This window comes from Brachyhypopomus gauderio, chromosome 8 (assembly GCF_052324685.1).
Source record: "Brachyhypopomus gauderio isolate BG-103 chromosome 8, BGAUD_0.2, whole genome shotgun sequence".
In the NCBI taxonomy this organism is placed as follows: domain Eukaryota; kingdom Metazoa; phylum Chordata; class Actinopteri; order Gymnotiformes; family Hypopomidae; genus Brachyhypopomus; species Brachyhypopomus gauderio.
In genome coordinates this window covers 2,653,815-2,678,090 of record NC_135218.1, presented here as the reverse complement: position 1 = coordinate 2,678,090, position 24,276 = coordinate 2,653,815, and the positions used below count along the sequence as shown (strand labels likewise).

Here is a 24,276-nt window from a genome sequence, read left to right as displayed (position 1 = left end):
GTCATTGGCTGTTTGACATTTTTGAAATGCCATAGACGTTTTGCTTTTATCGGCTGAAGGCCCAAGGTCAGTGGCGGCGCTTCCCCTGCCGCTGTTGAGAGAGAGAGAGAGAGAGAGAGAGAGAGAGAGAGAGAGAGAGAGAGAGAGAGAGAGAGAGAGAGAGAGAGAGAGAGAGAAACACAAAGATATGGCAAGGATGAAGGGAAACTGAGTTCACAACAACAACTGAAAGTATAATATATCAATACTCGAATTTTAGCCATGTTACTTTAGTCCTTAGTACTATTTCTGTTGCAATCTCCCTATGGAGTCATCTCCAACATGGTACAGCTACTAATAATTACTGGCTGAATGTTTTGTTCATTTCTTTTAAATCTTCAAGGCCCAGGCACGCTGTCATCGGATTGGTCAGAGCAAGGCAGTGAAGGTGTATCGTCTCATTACACGTAATTCCTACGAGAGGGAGATGTTTGACAAAGCCAGTTTGAAACTGGGTCTGGATAAGGCTGTTCTACAAGACATCAATCGCAAGGGCAGCCTGAATGGGGTGTGTGCTCACCGTTACCGTGCTCTTCCTCAAGAGCATCAATTTTACACATCACAAAGATGACACAAGTACTCTCAGAGACTGAAGGGGTCTTAGTTGACCTCTACTTCGCTTCAGTTTGTGTTTGCAATTGCTTCTTGAAGCAATGAACACTCATTCTTCACTAGCCTCACTAGCATAAGAGCAGCCATGGCCTTAATTGGCTCAGTGTTGTCGGGTATTACACCAGGTTTTGTCATCGTAAATGCGTCTGCTGATCTCGACGTCACAGGTGCAGCAGTTGTCTAAGATGGAGGTGGAGGACTTGCTGAGGAAGGGTGCGTACGGTGCCTTAATGGACGAAGAGGACGAAGGCTCGAAGTTCTGTGAGGAAGATATCGATCAAATTCTGCAGCGTCGCACTCAGACCATCACCATTCAGACTGAGGGCAAGGGCTCCACGTTTGCTAAGGTAAAAAAGACACGGGCACAAACTATAATATTTCACGGGTAGCCCCTGCTACGATGAAGAAATATTCACTGGTGTGTACCTCTCTCACTCTTTATGGATTTATCCTTGCTGTGCTGTGCAGAGCTATCGTAAAAAAGCTATTTAATGGATTTTAAGAGTATGCCTACCATCTAGTTTTAAGTCAGATTTTTTGGGACAGGTCCAACACGAAAAGATTTTTATCATTACAATTTTTGACCTTGATTAATTGTCCAGGTTCCAAATATCAGTTTTTGTGACTTTGACTCTGACTCCTGTGTGATTTTATGGTCCTTCTCAGGCCAGCTTCGTGTCTTCTGGAAACCGCACAGACATCTCTCTGGATGACCCCAACTTCTGGCAGAAATGGGCCAAAATCGCAGAGCTGGAGATTGACTCGAAAGCTGAGAAGGTAAAGATGGTGGCTACCTCTGACTCTTCCCACACCCTCTTTGTTCCTGTTTATCCATTTGTCTCTGATTCTGATTCTGAGTTAAGACCCAACCTGGCCCAGAGCCAGGGACTCCACCATGTGACAACACATGAGAATGAAGGAGGGAGAGGAGGAGAAGGAGGGGGGAGAGGAGGAGGGGGTCGGGGTAGAACGAGAGAGAAGGAGACTGAGTTGATTTGAATATCTGGCTCTCATTATAGCTGAAGCAGATGGGTGGAATTAATGAAAAACAAGGTTGAGCTAAACAACTGTGCTGCGTGAGCGTGCCGAGGCTGGAATGTGTGGTGCTCAATCAAGGGCAGGCGTCCAAAGACCCAAGGGTTGTGTTGTGTTTTTTTGTTTTTTGTTGTTTTTTTTTTTTGTTGTTTTTTGTTTTTTGTTTTTTTTTTGGGGGGGGGGGGGTGGTTTGCCAGTATTTATATTTGGTCTGTTTCTACATGTTTATAACCATTTGGGGATGTTGGTTTTTTAATGTTCACTTTATTTCCATGTGTTTTATGTGGGCATGTGTGTGTTTTTTGCGCATGTGAGAGACATCTGAAAACATTTGGTTGGAAAATTCAGGAGTCTTTCTTAATAGAGAAGATACATATTAGATTTTAAGACGTATTCATAATTTGAAAGTGCCCACCCCAGCTTTGAAAACTCCACCCAAGATTATCAGCACTTCCAAATGATCAACACTGTTTGTTGTTTTGGCTAATGGCGTGGATACCAAAACGCAATGTGGTACCAGTTTTGTTAGAGGTACTGTTCTGTGTGGTACTGTAATGTGGTACTGTAATCCAGTTTAGTCTGGTTACTTTGCAGGAAGGTTTTACTTTTGGTTGATCATAGGTCTGCAGGATCTAGCTGATCTCTAGAGGTTCATATGGATATCTAATTAGGTGAATGAGGGGTGGTCTTTCAAAAGGAGAAGAAAGAATCAGCTGTTGATGGTTGTTTTGATGTTTGTTTACAAGTGGCTGCTATGTTAATTGGAGCTACAATGCTAGCTGTAATGACAGCCAAGTCCCTAATGTGAACTAATTCTGGGTGTGTTTTTAGCTGCCTTATGAAGTTTGATGTGGTCATTCCAGTGTCTTTGTTTCCCACATTATTTCCACATTTTGACATCCTTATGCCCAATGATTTTAAACTCCCTGTAGCTAAAGACTTGTACCACATAGGATACAGCCGAAGCCATGGCACCCTAGTTTGTTTACATTTCTCTCTGATTTCCTGCTTGCAAAATCAATGTTGTGCTACATAATGAGAAAAGAGGTTGTGTCCCAAATCACAGAAACAAAGGTTTGGAATAATGGCAAAATAAACACAAAAGTGTTTACGTAGCACGTGGATAACAGACTGACTCTTATTATTTATGAGTTATTTTGGACAACTCTGAGTTGAGTCAGGAGTTTCAAGTCAAATCGTAGGCGACTTAAGTACGTCTTCAACTTGAGTGTTCACTCGAGTGCCCATCTCTCGGGGTGTGTGTGTGTGTGTGTGTGTGTTTGCATATGTGAATTAGAATAGTACCATCAGTATTCAAATTCCAAGTCCTCTGTTGGCTTCTCCTGTAGGAGAGCCTGGTGATTGATACACCCCGTGTAAGGAAGCAAACACGTCACTACAACTCGTTCGAGGATGATGAGCTGATGGAGTTCTCTGAGCTGGACAGCGACTCTGAAGAGCGTCCCTGTCGCTCACGCCGTCTAGGCGAACGCAACAGGCGATACCTCCGTGCCGAGTGCTTCAGAGTGGAGAAGAACCTACTCATATTTGGGTGTGTCCCTCATGCTTGCTTTCTTTGCTTTGGTGAACAACTTGGCTATGATAAGCTATTATTAGATATTATCTGGCATATATCACTTTAGACAATCTGTTCAACTTGACTGGATTATCATAAACTGGATCATCATCGTTTATCATTACAGAATATGGTTTAATACAGAAAAAGAGGTTTAACATGTCATGAAACGACTATATTCCAGAACTCTGAGTCAGACCTCTCAAAACTATACCAACCTTCACTGCCTTCCGTGGCAGACTAAACACCTATTTGGACAGGTGTTTGAAATTGAGAGGTGGGGTAATGTCATTATTGCCCGCATTCCTCATTAATTTTCATCACTTCCGAATTTCAGTCATTTTTACAGAGTGGACGCTCCTTCAGTAAAGACTCTAGCGTTGTTTCCTTAATATGTAAGCAAGGTTATTTTAATTTTATTGCCATGTAAAAATTCCATCGACACCTGTGAGTTTTCTCAAACACTCAAGCAAGCATTTACTTGCCAGTGGCAAAATTTATATTTACTTATAAATTTTTGCATTTACTTGCCAGCGGCAAGAGCGACACTAAGTGTTATGTAAATTCTGTTACATACATGTTGGCCGCTAATGTTAAATCCCAAGTAAATATATTGTACTATAAGTGGTTTTATGAACGCTTACAACCTGAAGCCTGTGTGGGAAAAATTACACCTAATCTTTCCAAATTTTATAACTCCTAAAAGCCTCCAAGCATCAAGAAGGTACACACATGCTTACCATCAGCAAAATTTAATAAAAAAAATAGCAGTGTCGTCACGGTCTGGTATGTCTAAAAGTGGAAAAGCAGCTAAAAATTTGTGGTCCTTCAAAATACATATTTTATTCAGCTTTATTATATCTTATTTTCTTTGGTCAATACACGTCATAAACCAGCTCAAAGTAAACACTGTGGTTTATGTGTATTGAGCATGATTTGACTTTCATTTTGTGTCTCTGACTAACTCATGTCGGATCACTGTCCATGGTCTTCTATTTACCACATATCACACACTTATTTTTCGCTGTTATTTACCAGTATTTCTAAAATGTTTGGAATTAATACTTGATTAACTCAACAAACATTTGTCACTGAGAATCTTGAATCTTCAAGTCAAATTTTAATTATGTAGGGATTTTGGCAGCTTTACAAATATTTGGTTCCTGATCTCTAATCTCTAATAGAACAAACCAATGATCACAACAGCAAGGAAAAACTCCTTGGGTAGATTCAAGTGCTCAAAAGATAATGCTAATGATAAATGATGATAAATGATGACTAATGCAGTTCTCAGTCTCTTAGGAAAACATTTAAGAGTAGCAAAAGCATGGAAGAATACTGTCATTTTGTAGCACACCATTTTGGCCCTGAACAAAACACACCAAGGCCTTGGTTTCTATGGCTGTCAGAGTTTGAGCAGTCTGCATAGATCCTAACATAGAGAAAATCAATAAAACATTTCCTCCTTATGTTGGATATGTTTTGTCGTAGTATATTACACAGCTTATTACTTTCATCAAAATCAATTTCATCATTTCCAATTCACTATGTAAGTTTTATGAAAAGATATGGAGGTGACAATTGTTTTGATGTCTCTACATTGCCAGAATCATGAAGATATCAGATTTCTGTTAGTATTTACATCTTAAATGAAGCGATACTTGAGTAGCCAAGAATCTCCTAAAAATAAAAACATGTGGCATGTGTGGCTGATCTGAAATCGTCATTGACAAAAATGTGGGAAGAAAATAACCAAATAACCCTAGATTTGAAAGAGCTAAATATCATTTTTTAAAGATGTGGGTAGGATTATAGACAAGTGAACAAGGAACATTAATCAATTATTCTGGTTCATAAAAGCTATATATAGACAATGTTTAATTAATTTGAAGCCTCTCTCTTACCTATTTCATGTTTACAGATTTCTAACCAATGCGAATCAGTCATAAATATTACCAATGCCCTTGTGGTAAAACTAGTTCATGGACATGTATGTATCCAGAACTCTAATCCCGTTTGAAGAATCAACGTAGTGGAGAACGGTCAACCATAGAAACATTCCTAAACATTGACTAAGTTTGTCTACTACTGTTTGTCTCTTACTGCTTTAATGCACTTAACAAAATATTGCTAAGCAATCAAGTCCCAATGCTTGGTAGACATGAAAGTAACTATAAGCAACTGTCTCACACTTCAATGGTTTAACCACACCAATCCTCACAACAATGTGATGGATGGAGATGAAATTTCTACTATGTAAGAACAGAATCATTCTGTTATAGTGAAGTAATGTGTTTGCATATGGCTTGAGAAAGGTTGGCAGGAATAAAATTACATGATAAAATTCAACCTCTTGGTGGTTTATTCAAAGAGCTGGCCTTTCCCTTATTGAATATTTGCCCTGCGTGTGCAGGTGGGGGCGGTGGAAGGACATTCTGAATCACGGACGTTTTAAGTGGCACCTCACAGAGAGGGACATGGAGGTGCTGTGCAGAGCACTGCTTGCCTACTGTGTCCGCCATTACAAAGGAGATGACAAAATCAAGAGCTTCATCTGGGACTTAATCACACCCACAAAGGACGGACACAACCAAGCACTGCAGAACCACTCTGGTAAGAGTTCCCTGCTCAGATGTCGCATTCGTTGTGGCACTAGAATAGACACAAACTAACGTTTAAGTACAAATTAAAGCAAAACGAAAAAAATAAATAAATTATTGTGATCAATACTGCTCTAAAATCTGGGATGAATGGACAGTCTTGTGACTAGATCTTGCTTCCTAAACGCAAGTTTGATGTTTCCTACTAAATTGTTACAAATTACAAAAATATGATCTGCTGTTCCATCTCAAAATTGCTGTACAAAATGGATGTTTTGAGTTTGAATATCATAATAGTTTGGTTTTGTTCTTTGCTTTTGTTTATTTATTTATTTATTTTAAAGTACAAGCAAACGGTTCAGGCACTGTTTAAAAGTCAAATTTTTGCACCGGTATTGGGTGCAAAGCCCAAGTGACACCCAACCACAGATTAACCATTAAAGACACCCAACCATGAATGAACCATTAAAGACACCCAACCATGAATGAACAATTAATGACACCCAACATTTACATTTATGGCATTTTGGCAGACACCCTTCTCCAGAGCGACTTACATTTTTATCTCATTTTTTTATACAAGTGAGTAATTGAGGGTTAAAGGCCTTGCTCGTTAAAGGCACCTCAGTCATGGCCTCAGGTCTGGGAATCGAACCCACGACCCTCCGGTCACGAGACCAGTTCCCTACCACCAGACCACAACTGCCCCATATCAACCAACCATTATCAATCTGATGTTCTTCATTGTTACTGTTATGTTTGCAACAATGAGATGAGTCCTCAGTTAATGGTAATGAATGAGGATAATAATTCTCTAAAGATGTCCGGGGTGACTCTTCCTGTGTAGGACTGTCTGCTCCTGTACCCCGGGGCCGTAAGGGTAAGAAGCTGAAGAACCAGCTAAGTGCTCCGGAGCTGAAGAATGCCGACTGGCTGGTCCACTGTAACCCAGAGGTCGTGCTCCAAGATGACAGCTACAAGAAGCACCTCAAACAGCACTGTAACAAGTGAGATCCCTCCAAACACACGACTGCACTGGCTTTATAGTATGACTTAGAAAACAAGATTTAAATATGTGCATGAACGTGAGAGTACATAGATTTATTAAACAGGGATAAAATATGCACAGTTCTTGGTAAGGACTGGAATGTATGTATGTTTTGTTAAGCATGTGTATATGTTTCTTATCAGGGTGTTGCTGAGGGTGCGGATGTTGTATTACCTGAAGGCAGAGGTGCTCGGGGAAGCTGCCAGTCAGGCTCTTGAAGGAGTATCTGCCAGGTATTAGATCTGCAATACTGCCTCTTTCCTTCTCTAAGCTTAAAGAATTCTCCATCAAGAAACTGTCTGAGATTTTTATAACCGACCTATGTGATGTGTGACACCTGATGAGGCATGACACAATGAATGATGTGTTTGTTATTGGCAGTAAACTGGAAGTGACGCTACCTGACATTGACTACATTGAAATTCCTGCTGGTTGGTGGGACGCAGAAGCAGACAAATCCCTGCTCGTTGGAGTTCACAAACACGGTAAGATAAGATACAGGTGAGATACAGGTGTTACAGCCTTATTGTATCTCCTCGCAAACCATGTACACACTACACAATTTTATAGTCACATCTCAAAAAAGTCAAACCAGTAGTAAAATGTCAGGGTGGACTTAAGACAACTTCAACAAAACAAACTAAAAACTTGATAACTTCTTTCCCTAAAAGAATACACAAACATTACAAAAGAATCTGGCATTCACTGCTTAAACTTAAAAAGCAGCTTTACAGTCGTATGGGTCCATATCATATATTACATAATAAGTAATAAACACTTAGATGGACCAATATTCCTCATAACTAACTTTCAGGAGACTTCAGCTAACAGCTATCAGTACTACTTGTGGCTGCAGTCAAGGCATCCTCTAAAAAGACTACGGATGTAACTTCAGTGCAAACTCAACCCATTAGATTATCTAGCATTAAGTACAAGCTTATAAGCACCTACTAATGAACCTATAACTGACAGCATTACGTGCTACATACATACGGGCTGATTAAAGCACCTATGAAGGTGCGTCTACTGTGGCCATGTTGTGACTTCTACTCAGGGCAGCAGCACACAGGAATCACAGCGATGTAAAGGAGAGTCGATTATCCCGTCGGCCATCACGTTGCCCACACTGGGGAACAAGCTTGTATGGCGTGAAGTCACATGATAGATTAACAGCATCTTACAGCTCTTCCTGTAATGCCTTTACATGGGTAGCCTGTGAAACAAATCATCACAGGCTAACATTGTCACCTCACGTTAACTTTAACTGAATGACCAAGGACATAACAAAGGACTAAGGTTAAAGGTGATTTATTTTCCACTAGTCTTTTTGCTGACGAGTGTTTGGTGTGTGTGAATACGCAGGTTATGAGCGCTACAATGCCATGCGTGCAGACACTCAGCTGTGTTTCCTGGAGCGAGTAGGTATGCCAGACGTCACGGCATTAACAGCAGAGCAGAGCGGGACAGAGGCTGTGGTTGATGTACCTGACAGGTAAAATCTACTTGACACGCAGTATCAGGAGTCATGAACTGGGACTGTGTATGTGCCAAATGAGGGCCAGTGTGATAAATCTGGCACTGATAAAACGTGCAGTTTTTGTACTTTTTTAAAAATTACAATATATATTTTTATTTTTTTCATTTTAGTTTGCTGATAATGACTTTGCAGGATTACCACCTGTTGTAGGTTTCAGGGTTTTATTTATTTACTAAAATTTTTTGTAGTGTAAGCAAGAGTGATGATCTCAAAGAAGAAATGGACAGAAAGCCAGAAGACATCGAAGATAAAGAAGGAAAAGAAGAGAGAAAGGTTACAATTAAATTTCAGATAAATGATTGTTTTGGATTAAATGTCTGGCCTCAGTTTTAATGTACAGTTCTTTATGTTCTCCGCTGTTCTTTATTTAAAGGATGAGAACAGCCCAGAGGAACCGAGGAAAACTGACAATGATATTGAGGGTAAAGTTTGTGTGAACTGGAAAGATTTAGTTTGTTTTTAGTTGTATGTGTGCGTGTGTGTATATACTAATGCTATACATTATATAATTAATAATATATACACTAATGTAACTAGTTGTATAAATGTAGAGGTAAAAACTACTACACCTTGACACCTTTTAATATTTAAATATTGTGCTCACATAGCAATGCATGTTTGTGTGGTTCATAGTGTCTGTTTCAGATGGATTGACGCAGGAGGTGGTGGAACAGGGGCGGGCACTGTGGCCAGCAGGTTCTGCGCTTACGGCAAGATTACGTCGACTTATCACCGCCTATCAGCGCTACACACGACGTGAGCCACTCCGTCATGAATTCCTCATGCACGAGGGCATTGGGCCTGTTGCTTGGCAACTGGGCGAGGAATTACGGAGCTGCACAACCAATCCCGATCCACTCTTTCTGGAGTGGCAAAGAAGGTTAGTAATGTTAGAAAGTGATGCCATTTATGAGTAACAACATTAATAAATTTCTCCATGAAGGACAAACGTAAAGAACTAGCAAGCTGACTAAGAAGTTAGAAGGGCAAAACAAATTGATAACTTCTTAAATAAAAGAAATTCACTTGTAATTCCGATGGATAAGCTAGCCTAGCCTAAAGTGCCATATTTTCTTAAGCACTGAGTTTTTGCTGAATATCAGTAAACTTTGCACCACAAGTTAATGCATTCTTCTTATTGCAGATGGACACGTCGTGAACAGGCTGATTTCTACCGTACTGTGTCCTCATTTGGGGTGGTACATGACCCAGAGAAAAAGGCCTTTGACTGGAGCCAGTTCCGCATTTTTGCTCGTTTGGAGAGAAAAACAGATGAAAGTTTGGAGAGATATTTCTGGAGCTTTGTGTCTATGTGCCGCACTGCATGCAGACTACCACCACGGAAGGACGAAGGTATAGATGAACTGGTGAAACCGATGAACAGTGGGCTGGATGGATGGGTTTGTTCACTGATGCATTTATGTCTTTCTTTCTCTCGTGTAGGTCCCATCGATCCCACTATATTTGTGGAACCCATTACTGAAGAAAGAGCTGCTCGAACATTGTACCGCATCGAGCTCCTGAGAAAGGTTCGTGAGCAGGTGTTGCGTCATCCTGTCCTGGGAGAACGACTGAAGCTTTGCCGTCCTAGCCTTTACTTGCCTGTTTGGTGGGAGTGTGGCAAACATGACCGGGATCTTCTTATTGGTGTGGCCAAGCATGGCCTTAGCCGCACTGACTTCTACATACTCAATGACTCACAGCTCTCTTTCCTGGAGGCCTATCGGAACTATGTTCACAAAGAGAACCACGGGTACCCAGTGTCGGGCTTGCCCCATCAACACTGCTGCCTGTACGATACAAGTGTGGGACACTGCCATTCTCCTCAGCCCCCAGAGTATCATCCTACACCCTTGCACCCTACACAAGCACACCAACACATGCACGCTCATGAACACAACCAGGCCTCAGAAGTTGTGGCAGTATCAGGACCAGAAAGCACCTTAAGCATAAGTGCGAGTGTCAGGGAAAGTTATTTGGATTGCCCCCCAATTGATGACTCTTTAGAACTTGGCTCTTTACAGCATGAAGGCTTGGTCCCTGACTCACTGCACAGTAAGTCTAGCAAAGAGGCCTTCAATGGATTCCCATTTAATTCGGTTTCAGCTGGGCAGAGTATGTTAAATTCATATGGTGTACAAGGAGACCTAAGTGGGGCTCAAGGAGACATGGTTGACTCCATAGCTGGGAAGCTTCGTAGTGATGTTTTAGTAGGAGAGCAAGGGTCCTCAGAGGAAACGGGCTTAATGGCCCCTTCAGTAGAGCTAGATGAACTTCAGACACCATGGGAAAGTTCTGACCATGCTGAAGCTTCTGACATTTTCAATGAAACTGATCCTATCTTGGGAACACCTGCACTGGAAACTGGATTCCTAGATCCTGCTCAGTCAGAAGATGGACAGGAACGGGATGATCCACTTACAGACTGCTTAAGCATGCCCAGTTCAGACTCACAAAGCAACCCAGTAGAACCATTAGCACCAAGCTTCATGTTGTTCAAAGATCTTAATGTTGGAGAGGCATCTGTGGAGCAACCAGATTTATCTGACAGCCCACCCGAATATGTTCCCCCACAACCTCTTGCCCTTTCAGATGTCAGCATTGATCAAGCAGAGCCTATTAGTGAGGATCTAGAAGAGAAGTTGAGTGATTCTGATATTACACATAGTGATCCCAGTCCAGAAGTTGGAGCTGAGCATTTGGAATATCAGTTTGACAAAGAGGAGCCTTCACAAGATCCTGAAACTGACCAGAAGTCAAAAGAAGCCCAAAATGGGAAAATTGGCATGTCTTCTGTAGAATCCCCTATGGAAAATCATTTGGAGCCCCTAAAATTAGAGTGTAAATTGCCAATTGACATTTCAAGAGAGGAGCAACTGAAGGATCCTTGTGAAGTATCCTTGGATGAACCTTGTGAAAAGCTCATAATGGAGCAAGGTAAAGTGCCCGTAGAAGAACCTTATGATATGCCATGCAAAGGCACCCTGATGGTACCATTCGAAGGATCTCTCAAAAATCCCAGTGAAGAACAAATAAAGAGAAGTCCCTCTGAGGAGCATAACAAAGAACCTTTGGATCCTGTGGTGGAGAACACGTCATCTCATTCTACTCTCTCAACAGAAGAGCCTTTGCCTTCATCGTTTCCTTTATCTCCCACTCTTTCCACCCCAGTACCAGACCACCCTGTGTTCCCAGATCCCGAAGCTGTCCCTAACATAAAACAGGAGTTCCTTCTGGATCCAGTGGCAGAGGTCAAGCCGGAGCCTGACAGTACCACCTTGACCCCTCACCTGGAACAGACTTCATCTCTTGAGGTCAAGGATGAGATAAAAGAAGAGGAAACAAAGACTCCAGGTAGGGTCTTTACTTTGTCCTGTCTGGGTCCACTTGTGTATACAAATCAATATTTTGCAGGATGTTACTTAGTCATCAAATAACAGTTGAGTTAAAGAAATGCAAGTCCTTCCAATGTTGCTAGATATTTTTTAGCAGATAACAACTTTTTAGAAAAGAAACCACAGCAACTGATGTGGTTCACCCACACAAAATCTGTGGCATGATTACATTTTAAATCAGCTTTACCTTACCTTTACCTTTAATAACCTTTAGACTAATTTACACAACCTATGTGTCAATTGTCATTCATATCCTTGTGTTATGCTTCTGTGCTCAGATTTTAGTGATTGAGCCTTAACATATAAATATAGTTAAACATAGAATCATCCATCATATTTCATCGTTCAACAGTATTTTCAACATAAACCAAATGTTTGGTCAAAACAAAATTTTTCCATTATTTATTCAGATTCCAGTATGTGCTTGACTATAAACCCATCATAACATAACATATAACATAATCAGTCTGGATTCCATTCCACATCTTACCATGAACCTGGCAACTTCAGTCAGAAACTTAAATGCGCAAATAGCATTAGTTTGGTTTGATGACACTTTTGGAGATGCTTTAGCCTGGAAATGCTGAAAAGCAAAACTGCTACATGTTTTAAGGTATGTAATGGCAGTTTGCTGAGGGGTGCGCTCGAAGTTTATTTGCCTTGTAGTCTACAACCAGTTTAATGAAGCACCTGCAGAGGTTTCACGTGAAAATGTACTGGGTTACTCTTCACGTGAAAATGTACTGGGTTACTCTTGCTGTTGCTTTCCAGAAACACAAGAAACCTCCAGCTTTTTTGCTAGTGAAAATGTGAAGTTACTTTTTCAGTTTTGCACGTTATTTTAGATTTACAAAATTGTTAATGCTTCAATTGTTCAAGTACTTGACATGTAAATAACGCAGTTAAACTTCTTGTTTTTACTAGAAAGGATTTTGATGTTTAAGATGTTTTGCATTTCAATGTTTTTATTTGATCGAAAGCATTACATTTGCTGAAGCTACTTGTTTGGATGTGATTTAACCTTAAGCACAACACCAGCAAAAGTAATAACATTAAAGTGAAAAGCTCTATCACAAACTTTATCATTATCTGCTGTTGTATATTGAAATCAGAACTGAAAAAATCTGGATTGGCCCATCAGTAGATTTCAGTAGATTGCAAACATTACAGATGGTTGATATTTTGTTACTTCTTGATGACCATCCAAACACAAACAATTGGCAGTTAAAACTGGGACAGTCGTCTGATTTGAAACTTGCTGTGCTACGTTTTAAAGCTGCTGTACCTCAGAAGCCAAAACTGCATTTTATCTTCTGAGATACAGAAGCTTTAAAACATGGGCGTGGCTACTGTTTTAGCCTGATCATTTGTGCTATGGCAGATGAATGTAAACTATTAGGGCAGTGATGGCAGACGCATCACATTTACAGGGATTGTACTTTTGGGTTCTGGGTGTGTTCATGTACCAGATACCTGGACTATCTTCCATAGCACGAAGGTTTGCCAATAAGGGTCGTTGGAATTTGGGTAAATAATTTTTTTGGTGCCTTGACATTTTATTGCTTCGTCCTGACAAATATTTTGGTATTTATTATTTATATAACGCTGTAAAATTTTTAAATAAGGTATTCATCCTAAAGGAATCTTTTATGCTATTGAAAATATCAAACCAGCATTTCCACTGATTATTGTTCATGTGCGAGTTTGACATAAAGTAATTCATACCATTGAAAAAAGAGTTTAAGGGGATTAAACATGTAGGCATATCAATAGAATACTGTATGTCATAGCCTATAATGCACAATATTACTACAAATGTAAATAATGTCTAAAGCCGAGATGGTTAGTCTGGAACATTTTCTGATATCTGGTGAATTATGTCAGATTTGCTGGACTATTATATTTTCTGTTGCTTTAGATTTTAGTATAGTTTTCATGTGAAAAGGCCTTAGTTTATGGTAATGGTTTATTCTTCCTCATGCCATAATTCTGCAGTACAGACCATAACTATTGTTATGACAGTGATGCAGTGTTAGATGTTTTTGCATTTACTGTGTAGCATAAACAGTAAAAAGAGATAAGATACCTTTCATTGTAGTTTAGACAGTTATTAGGTCATGTGTGTCTAATCTGGTATGTTGAACTGTATATATTTCAGCTCTTTTGGGAGATGGCTTCATTGAGGCACCGCGGTTTGCTCCACCCATGTGCGAAATGGCAGACAGCCTCCATGATGTAAGGGAACCAACCATTGCACAACTCCTACAAGAGAAGGCCCTTTATTCCTTCTCCGAATGGCCCAAGGTACTGTGCCCTCTGCAGGTTCTGATAGTGCAACGTTCCTTCAAGTAGTCATCACTGGTTTTTTATCATTATTATTCCGTTTATTCGACCTCTACAGGACAGAGTCATCATCAGCCGCATTGACAGCGTCTGCCATGCTGTGTTGAAGGGGAAGTGGCCTTCCTCTACCCAGCAGTACGAGTCTCCCAGCTCAGCAGCCAACACATGCCTGCCCAACAGTACCCAGCACAGGACGGGGTTTCTGTCTGCCAGGATGCCTCTACCTCAAAGCCTTAACTTCAGCATCCCCCACTCCATACCCCGCATACAAAAGGTAACCCCTCAGATTCTCAACTGTATAATGAGGTGCTGTGTGAACAGATCAATATGATTGACCCCGATTGTTTCTCCTGGTTAGCCTAAAGTCCTAATTTTTGCGTAAACGTTGACAAACAGACCAGGAAAATGCATATAACTGGCTACATCCAATGGAAATTTAAATGGGCTATTTTACATTTAAATCTGCTTGTAAAGCATTCTGCAAAAAACATATGACCTTCAGATGACCCTATACATGGATCTATTTGCCACTTCATCCATACTGAACTCAGAACTGTGTATAATAAAGATTCCTGTTTGTGCTCCACATCACATTAAATGTAATATGTTTTGAGGCACAGCAGTGAGTTTTCCACAAGCAGTGTGAACCCAGCTTGTTTTTGGTACATCAGTTTACGTCCGTTAAAAAGGTTGTAATCATATCAAATCAAGCTTTCATCAAGTGCTACTGCCTTGAAGCTTTGAAACTGCAGAAACCGCTGACCGTCTTACTGTTTTTGTATTTTCCATCTTTCTGCCTGACAGGAGCGGCTGGTGACTCCTGCTTTTCTTCCTGAGCTCAAGCGTCCAAGACGTGGATTTGAGTTTGAGGCAGAGGTTCTTGCTAAACCAAGTCATCTTGGAGAAAAACTCCAGGTTGGCGTCACTCATCGTGGAGGCTCTCTCCTTCTCAATGGCTGGCAGGAAGCAGCCATGGACCTGTCCAAGCCAACAGAACTTGCAATAGGTGGGGAGACGGGCCCTATGGGTCACATGACCCATGCTGTCCAACCAGCAGCCCATAAGATGGCTGGCCTGAGTTCCATGCAGAGCTCGATGGGTTTGGATATGGCTGGCATTCTGCAAGCTGGCCTCATACACCCCGTTACAGGGCAGATTGTTAACGGTAGCCTTCGTCGTGATGACTCCATAATGAGAAGGAGAAGGGGGAGGAGGAGAAATGTCGAAGCTACCGACCTTGGATTTGTGAAAGGAGGAGGCATACACTTAGCTGAACACCAGGTGAGAGACATGGCACTGGTGGTTGGAAATAGCAGTTTATGTAGTGAGATTGTTTCTGGCAGAAAAAAGAAGCAACAATCCAAATGATGTGGTGTTTTGTTTTTGGTTGGTTTTTTTTTTTTATATATGTAATTTTCAGGGGCGACCAGAGAGTATCAGTCACCCCATTGTCTCTTCCACATCCTCTCAGCCTGACATCCCTCCGGCACCACCTCCAGAGCCCCTGAGTGTGGAGACGGAGGCGGCCAGTAAAGGCATGATGGAGTGGCTCAGACAGAACCCCACCTACAGGATGGAGCTGCCTCCTTTCCCACCGGTCAGTCATTTGAGTTTACTGTGGTTTCATGGGCACGCGACAGTGCAAGACTTTTCCAATGAAGGAATACTTCCTAAAATACTAATGCGGTTAACTCTGAATTTAAGGCATCCTAATAACACCCTGATATCTATCACCTCAGGAAGGTTTCTGCCAAAAAAGTATAAAAAGTTACATAAAGCAATTTAGTGAATAAAATTTTAGACAGTTTATATATTCCTATACATGTTCCTATAAATGTATTTGTTGTTATTCCTTACTTGCACTCCGTCAGTCTCAGCCTGCAGGCATATTGCCCAGTTATGCAGAGCGTCCAAAGCAAAGGAGACACCGCTGTAAAGACCCCACCAAGCTCGACATAAACTCCCTGACCGGAGAGGAAAGAGTTCCTGTAGTGCACAGGAGCACAGGGCGTAGGGTGAGAATAGCAGACACTTGCCTGAACCATTTTAAATTAAATTATGTGACTGCACTGGCTTACAATGCTTTAATTGCACTTGTCTTAGCTGGGTGGGGCTATGGCTCCAGCTATTAAAGAGCTCTCTCGATGGCTGGATGCTAACTCTGAATACTACGTGGCTCCTGACTGGGCAGACGTGGTGAAGCACTCAGTGAGTGTTCGTGTAATATCTATGTGGAATGTTGGTGGATTTTATCACGTGGTCAAAAACTGGTCCACTATTCCATACATCATAAATGCAAACAGTAGTTTCATATTTAAGAAAGCATTGTGCCCTTAACTTGGCTTATGTTGTATGACTGATAAAGAGCTTTTCCTGTGCTCCAGGGTTTCCTTCCAGAAGGAAAGTTCACTCGTATTCTTACTGAGCCAGTGAATCGTGACCCTGGTGCCCGTCGGAGAGGAAGGCGACCCCGCAGTGAGATGCCCAGAGCTCCTGAGCTGTCTGCCAGTATGGCACCACTCTTTATGAACGGTGGACTCATTGGTAGCATGGACCTGGTGGGCTTACCCAATCTCCGCAACGTCCCTGGCATCCCCATCACTGGGCTCATGGGTTTCCCTCATGGGTTTGCTGCTGCTGCCGTCCCTGGAGAAGATGCCAAGAACGGCCTGGGGATGCTACCCATGATGCTGCACAGCATGCCGGCCGTGCACCCGCCCCTGTACGGAACTCACATCACCGGCATGATGAGTCAACCGACGTCCACGGCGACCTCCGTGGGAACAGCGGCTGCTGCCACCTGTGGCACGGCAACAGTAACCTCCACGTCCTCCGGCACGGCAACAGTAACCTCCACATCCTCTGCCTTAAGTCCCAGCCAAGCGGACGAGTCCAGCCCGACAGCTCCCTCCGAGAGGGCCAGCCCCGAGTCCAGCACCGACAGACGGAACACAGAAACACGACCACAGGGAGAGGACGAGAGAAAACTGGCTGCTGCCGCCCCCGTGGCCCCCCCAGCTACGAGCAGCAGCGTTAGCATCACGAGCACTGGGAGCCACTTGGCCTTCAACCCTTTCTTGATCCCAGGAATGTCTCACGGACTGCTGTACCCGCACATGTTCCTGCCGCACGGCAGCATCATGGCACTCCCGGCCATGCAGGCGGCAGACAGCACCGGCAGCCCCAAGCGGAGGAGGAAGAAGGCCAGAGATGAGGGTGGGGCGGAGGCGGGCGGTGGCGGCTGTGAGCCGGAGGCCGGCGAGACCAAAGGGTTGAGGAGTGAACAGGTGTCTGAGGGCAAGAGCGAGGAGGGCAGACTGGAAGAAGCTCTGCCTGCTATGGACATCACTGAGGTCAGAGGTCATGACAGCTGTGACCTCCCTCAAGAGGTCAATGCAGGTGAGAGCACTGAGGCTGAGAAAGCAGCAGAAGACAGTAAAGGAGAGGAGGAGGGAGTGACAGAGCCCAGCGTGCCTGAAGACAAAGGCTCGGATATAACAGAAGACGTGCTGTAGACTCTGCTCCCTCCTAAGCAACAGTACCATTGTGTTGTGTTGGTAAAAGTTTGTGTAAAGAACTTTGATTATCCACTTGTTAATGTTTATAGATCTGCTACCTAATCAAGACAGGTGAATTCTCTGATATAACCCTCTCCCCTTCAGGAGTTTGCTGAAAATACCAGATGTTAATAGCATGCCCACGCTTACTGGTCCTGATACCACATGGGTACTTAATCCACATCATTTTTAGTGTAAGGATGTTATTGTTGCATCATGGTAATGGGTCCTGAGGTCATATGACCTGTTCTGGCTGTGAAGGACACGCTTAGCTTAGCGTTGACATTGACACAGGAAACATCATAATAATCACTGCTCCCCCCATACACACACACTTTTACTGGGTCCTGAGAACATTTCAGCAAAAGAGTCACGGTAAAGGGTTGGCATTGAAATTGGGATGTTTTATCTTTTAATTTAATTTAATGGTGTTTACAGGGTCACTTAGAGAACATGCTCCTGAGCATACAAAACCGTTGATTGTTATCCGTAGAAATACTTATAAACGCAAATTTATATCAGACACCCACTTCCCATTGGTGGATTCTTTGCAGAATTGCTGCTGTTACTCTTTTGATGGACCACAAAGCTCCATCCTTAGTTGCTTGCTGCTCTGTGTTCATTCTAGTGGAAACTATAAAAGCAAAATATTTAAATACAAGTATGTAAAAAGCTATACATAAGTGCAACATGTTGAGTGCAATGGAACCTTAAGAAAAAAATCACCGCTTGAAATTGAAAGCAAAGAACAATCCAGAGATTGATTTTTTTTTTAAGAGATTCCCACAAAGACACTTTGAAATTACGCCCTTATTAACACTCCAGAGGTGGTCTGCACTTAAAGGACCAGTAAAAATAGGCTACAGGGGCAAAATGCTCGTGCCATAGGCAAACCTGGATTCCAGAAAATGTAGGTAGCATTTAACAGTATGGGAGAAAATGCATCCACTCTTGGAGGACCTCATCACACGTATAGAGCTGTTCTAATGAAGAATTTGAACATCTTATTCATACGAGTACAGTGAGAACTGACACAGTGTCAGTCGTCAGTGTTTTGTCCCACATGTGCAGTAGAGGTAATGGGTGAGGAGGGAACCTGCTGGACCCTTTGAGGGATGAACAGGGCCTTGATCTAGAAAAAGTTTCAAAGCTCTTGACTCCTCTGATGCATCTGAAAATACTGTAGAATAGTACCTATCAAGATTTTTTTAAACATGTAAATCTATCTGTATATTGCTGTTATTTTTGTTTACAAGCACACTCTCTTCTTGCTGATATGTTGTTGCATATTGGGAGAAACTGTAAAATCAGTGCTGGTGTTTCTTGTATTTACTATATTATACACTAGGTGGATACACACAATACCTTTTGTTGACAGTTTTTTTCCCAAATCTCACGACAGGGTGTCTTTCCGTGTTTATTTGTTTGTTTTGGTAGAGGGTGTTTTTTTAATTTATCATATTCATTTTCATACTTCTCATAGCATATATTCCTTGAATTCATTTTCCCCATTTTCTGATTTCCCTATGTTTTCTGATGTGAAAACATTTTGCACAGTCCTTTCACAAATGTTTACCTGGAACTGTATTCTGTCTTATGTTTTTTTTCTGTTTGTTTGTTTTCTTGTTTGTGTGCGTGTGTTTGTGTGGATGCATGTGCACACTTACACGTCACCTCCTGTAGAGGGCGTTTTGACTGATGTAAAACCTGTACCTTATATTTCTCGTCTATAATCAATCCCCTTTTACTGTTGCATTTTGTTGTTGCCTTGTCACGGTTTGTTACTCTATTTTGTAATTTATTTTCTTTTATTTTTTTTGCTTTGCCAAACATTCACCAAATATGTTCTTTTTTTCTTTCATCTACTACTTATGTTTGTCACTTGCTTTATTTAGCCTTTTAAAGGATTTTAATCATGAGTGTTACACCTTCATACTAGGCAGTATATGTCAAATAGGTTACCATTAATGTTTTACAATGGGAGGCACTCACAATCACATCATGGTTTTGCAATGACTCCTCTGGTAGTATAGATACTGGCCTCTGTGTACTGTGTGTTCATGGTCATTCATTCCCCCCAGCATTTTGAGTGCAGATTCATCAAAAGGTTTTAAATTGATTTAGGCATTGTTTCCTCTCAATAGTCCAGTAGATACAAGTTAATCATCAGTTATTGTGGAAACTGAACCAGTCCAACTATTTATTCTGGTGACCAACTCATAAAAATCGCCAATACAAAATGAACTAAAACTAGTTTATGACATTGAAAATGCCATATGATAGTCATTCCGTTGCAACAAGAGGTCAGTTCTTGATAAACTACAGTTACTTGCATTTTTTCATTATTGCCATTTGATTTATAAGTAAAAGTGAAACCTGAGAAAACTTATGAGCCTACAATATAAGTAATATATAAGGAAGTATATAAGGAATACAAAGCTCATTTGTAGCTACAGTGCGTACCCCCGTCTCCCCAACCCAAAAAATCCAATCCAAGAGAATCTCTCTTAATGGTGTTATAAAGAGCACAAAATGATGTCCCAATTGTGCCAGTTAACTAGTTATGTCGCTGGTTAGTTATCCAGAAATCTTCACTAATAATCTCAATGATTCTATCATTTTTATTTTGTTACAGACACCAATTAGTGGACTCTTTTCTATAAACAAACATGTAGCTACAATAGCTTACCCCTTGATTTCTAACAAGATTTCCTTTATGAATTTCGTATAACTTTGACTTACTTTCATAAGATACATTGTTTTGAATATGTATGGTGTCAGTGTATAAAAAAGAAAAAAATGCTCCAGTCCCCCGAGTTTCAGATTTTTTCCTCCTCATGTAAAAACTTGAAATATCTGCTTGGTGCAGTATATGGATTCAACTGAAGGTCAATGAGTATTTATTCAAGTTCCATGTCATGAAAACACTGAGTTTTCCAAGGTGTCTGTCTCTGTGTTGATGCTTGGTAATTTATCAAAAGGTCAGATCAATTTCAGTTATTTTTTTCTATTTATTGTAATCCATTGTCTTGCCAGTTGTTATCTGTCTCTGTATTGCAACATGTACATAAAAAGTTACTGTCTATAGACCTTGGGTGTTCTCCTGTCATGGAATGTCTGTTGTTACAGTGTATTGGTTTTACTTCCATAAACACTAAAATATTAAAGTTCACAATACAGCCCTATCTAATTAAAGTTCACAATACAGCCCTACCTAATTAAAGTTCACAATACAGCCCTACCTAATTAAAGTGCGCCTCAGCTATGAGTTCAGTACATTTTCATACAGCTTCAGTTATAAATCAGCTTCTATCAAATATGCAGGTTTTTGCTCTTAACTACCATACCAGGAATGTGCTTGCATGCATAGTCATGCTAATGAAGACCCATCCAGTTCCACATGGTATAGACCAGTAGGCTTCTGTTTTGTATGTCTGGCAACCAAAATGAATAATTTAAAACTCAGTCTGAGTTCTACAATTCAAATGTACAAGTTTGTAAATGTTCTGAGGAGCACAGACGTTATGCATGCTCAGAAGTTCTGCTCTTTGGCTGCTTGCAAGTAGAACAGTTGTAACGCTGCTCCTTCAGTGATGGCCAGTGGAAGTACTGTAAACTTTACTGTAAACTCTACTGTAAACTCTTAGTCACAGTGAAGTGTACATGGGATTATGATACAAACAGAAAAAAGGAACTTGATCTGAAAATCCACAGCATTGAGTGTGGTTGTTTTTTTGTTGTTTCTTTTGTGTTTGTTTTGTTTGTTTGTTTGTTTTTCCAAATAGCTCCTGTAATCCCATATGGACCAATCACATGATTCAAACCACCGTATGTAATCTTTTATTGTGCAATAAAAGATGACCTTCAACTTTCAAGGCAGTGTATTTAATGTGGTTTTCTACAAGAGCCTATGTTTAGTGTATCCACTAAAACAGGCCACAAAAATGCAATGTTATTTTTTTATGTATTTTGCCCCAGGATGCACATTTGACTCTCCTGTAATACAGCAACTGAATTCATAACCAATCCATAATTGTTGGGAGAAGATTAATTGTTGAAATGGCAGATTTTCCTTTACATGCTAAATGAACACACTCTGCCAATTCAAATACATTTTACTCGCAAAAATTGTATACATTTTCATTCGTTATTATTATAAAAATCTGTTGTCTCTGGTATGGAACTCCAAATCAGAATCAAAGCACTATTTTGTTCTTGGTTTGTGTTGCTAGACATACTGTGTATGATTAATGACCATCATTTAAAGAGCAAAAATATAGTTTTTCCACAATCCACCACCAAAATCCAAATTTGAGTCATTCTCCATGTCTCCAAGACATGCTGTTGGTGCTCATTATGAGAGGACCTAACCTAGGCAACAGCCCTTATTCCATCTAGTCTCTATCTGTAACCTCGCAAAGGACGTAGTGTCAGACATGAAGTGCCAGTGTACCTCATATGCAGTGATGTCAGTAACGCGTTACTTAGTAACGCGTTACTCTAATCTTACCACTTTTTTCGGTAACGAGTAATATAACGCGCTACTATTTCCAGTCCAGTAATCAGATTAAAGTTACTTATCCAAATAACTGCGTTACTATTTTTATTTTCCCTAGTAAAAATATATATTTTGCTTTCTTTTTGGTCAGTTCTACTTTTGCGTCTGACCGTAGCGCTCGACTCCGCACGCTGCGCGCGACCCTGTGAAAGCGCGAGCACGTTTTACAAGTCATTTTTTGCAGTGTCCTCCCGAAACGATATGTGACTAACGTCGCCTACTTTAAAATGCTTGAAATTGTAATGGTATTTCGTTTCACAAGCTGTCTGACTGAACATTTCGCTTGTATTACATTTACAAATAAATTTACAAATAATACCGCGCAGCTACACAAACGTAATGTCAGGAGACACTGTAGCGACTACTACTCCTCACGGCGAGTCTTGCCCTTTAAGTGACACGGGGGGGTATTGGCGACGGCGCGCGCCTGTGCGTTCACACCGAAAGCGACGAGAGCGACACGGCAACCGGAAGTCATTCATTTTCAATGAGAGTGAGCGACACCCAGCGACGCGACGCGAAGTGAGCGATTCGAGCGACGCGAACAAGTTGAGCTTGGCTCAACTTTATGCAAATGAGCAGTGACGCGCGGCGGCGACTACCAATCAGAAAGTATGTTTGCACCCTCCTCCGAAACCGCACCTCTGACTTTGGTTCCTACTGATTATTTGTTCCGATTGCAAAATGGAGGAGAGATTAATAGTGGCTGTCTCTGGATGTCCCGCACTTTACGATGTGTCCCTGTTTATTTACAGTACAAAATGTTTATTTTTGGAGGGAATACTGTTCATTTGTTAAAAAATATCTGCAATAAATTAGCGTATACCCTATTATTGGTTATGATTTTTTAAATTCCTGTTTGATCTTCGGGTCTGGGGTAAAAATATGGAGTCAAATTAGGGTCTTTAATGGTGACGAAAAAATAATAATATCGCAAATATAAGATTAGCATTTTGCATTTTACGTTCCTATTTTGTTTCTGCAATACTTTCCCTCTTTTGCGTTTCTTTCTTTTCTTTGCGTTTCACATTTTATGTTGCTGCTTTTTTTTGCAATACTTTCTCCCTTTTGCATTTCTTTCTTTTGTTTGCGCGTCACTGCTTTTCTTTGCGTCTCGCATTTTACGTTCATAATTTTTTTTTTGCGCTTCTCTCTTTTCTTTGCTCCAGTTTTACCCTCTGTGTGGGGGCGGGGAAAGAGGCGTGGCCAAGAGCGAAAGGCGTGCTGTGAATGTTCAGCGTCAGTTCAGCTTCCTTCCTTCCTTCCTTCCTTTCCTTCCACTCACTGAACTAAACTGCTGCTGCAGCGCATCTGGTGTTAAAGGAAGAGATAGGTCGGGTGTGTGCGAGGTGGTGGCGCATTTCAGGGCATTGTTTTTATTCGCTCAGGTTTTCAAAAGATCATTTCAAACCGACCTCAGTAAAATGTTAACAATAATAATAATATATATTTTTTTTAAACGAAGTGTTAAAAGGGCACTTTCGTTGATAAAGGGCAGAGTTGGTGGTGCTTTAGCACCTGATGTCTATGTCTGCACGCATATACCTGTGGTCCAGCTGGGCGACCGTCTGCCATGTGACAGTTCAACTGATGACGCTGAACTGACGCTGAACATTCACAGCACGCCTTTCGCTCTTGGCCACGCCTCTTTCCCGGCCTCCACACAGAGGGTAAAACCGGAGCAAAGAAAAGAGAGAAGCGCAAAAAAAAATTATGAACGTAAAATGCGAGACGCAAAGAAAAGCAGTGACGCGCAAAGAAAAGAAAGAAACAAAGCAGCAACATAAAATGTGAAACGCAAAGAAAAGAAAGAAACGCAAAAGAGGGAAAGTATTGCAGAAACAAATTAGGAACGTAAAATGCAAAATGCTAATCTTATATTTGCGATATATTTTTTTTTTCGTCACCATTAAAGACCCTAATTTGACTCCATATAAAAAGTAAAAAAAATACATAAACATTTTAGGTTTATATAC

The 24,276-nt window shown here is 41.1% G+C and overlaps 1 protein-coding gene across 4 annotated transcripts in view; it reads left to right on the top strand.

Annotated features, from left to right (window-relative positions):
* The window catches only part of chd6 (chromodomain helicase DNA binding protein 6), a 58,193-nt gene extending 36,576 nt beyond the window's left edge, over positions 1-21,617 (top strand). For 2 of the 4 annotated variants that reach the window (XM_077013799.1, XM_077013801.1), the window contains exons 18-38: positions 383-547; positions 819-998; positions 1,318-1,428; positions 3,036-3,238; positions 5,676-5,875; positions 6,710-6,869; positions 7,054-7,143; positions 7,292-7,395; positions 8,273-8,402; positions 8,636-8,720; positions 8,821-8,869; positions 9,081-9,327; positions 9,592-9,800; positions 9,891-11,801; positions 14,001-14,146; positions 14,244-14,459; positions 14,990-15,466; positions 15,606-15,782; positions 16,057-16,200; positions 16,289-16,393; positions 16,570-21,617. In XM_077013799.1, the coding sequence (XP_076869914.1) occupies positions 383-547; positions 819-998; positions 1,318-1,428; positions 3,036-3,238; positions 5,676-5,875; positions 6,710-6,869; positions 7,054-7,143; positions 7,292-7,395; positions 8,273-8,402; positions 8,636-8,720; positions 8,821-8,869; positions 9,081-9,327; positions 9,592-9,800; positions 9,891-11,801; positions 14,001-14,146; positions 14,244-14,459; positions 14,990-15,466; positions 15,606-15,782; positions 16,057-16,200; positions 16,289-16,393; positions 16,570-17,700 (6,240 nt within the window). In that variant the 3' untranslated portion in view covers positions 17,701-21,617. The remainder of the gene's footprint in view (positions 1-382; positions 548-818; positions 999-1,317; positions 1,429-3,035; positions 3,239-5,675; positions 5,876-6,709; positions 6,870-7,053; positions 7,144-7,291; positions 7,396-8,272; positions 8,403-8,635; positions 8,721-8,820; positions 8,870-9,080; positions 9,328-9,591; positions 9,801-9,890; positions 11,802-14,000; positions 14,147-14,243; positions 14,460-14,989; positions 15,467-15,605; positions 15,783-16,056; positions 16,201-16,288; positions 16,394-16,569) is intronic. The other 2 variants (XM_077013802.1, XM_077013803.1) reach the window with 2 other exon arrangements.
* The last annotated feature ends 2,659 nt before the right edge of the window (positions 21,618-24,276 follow it).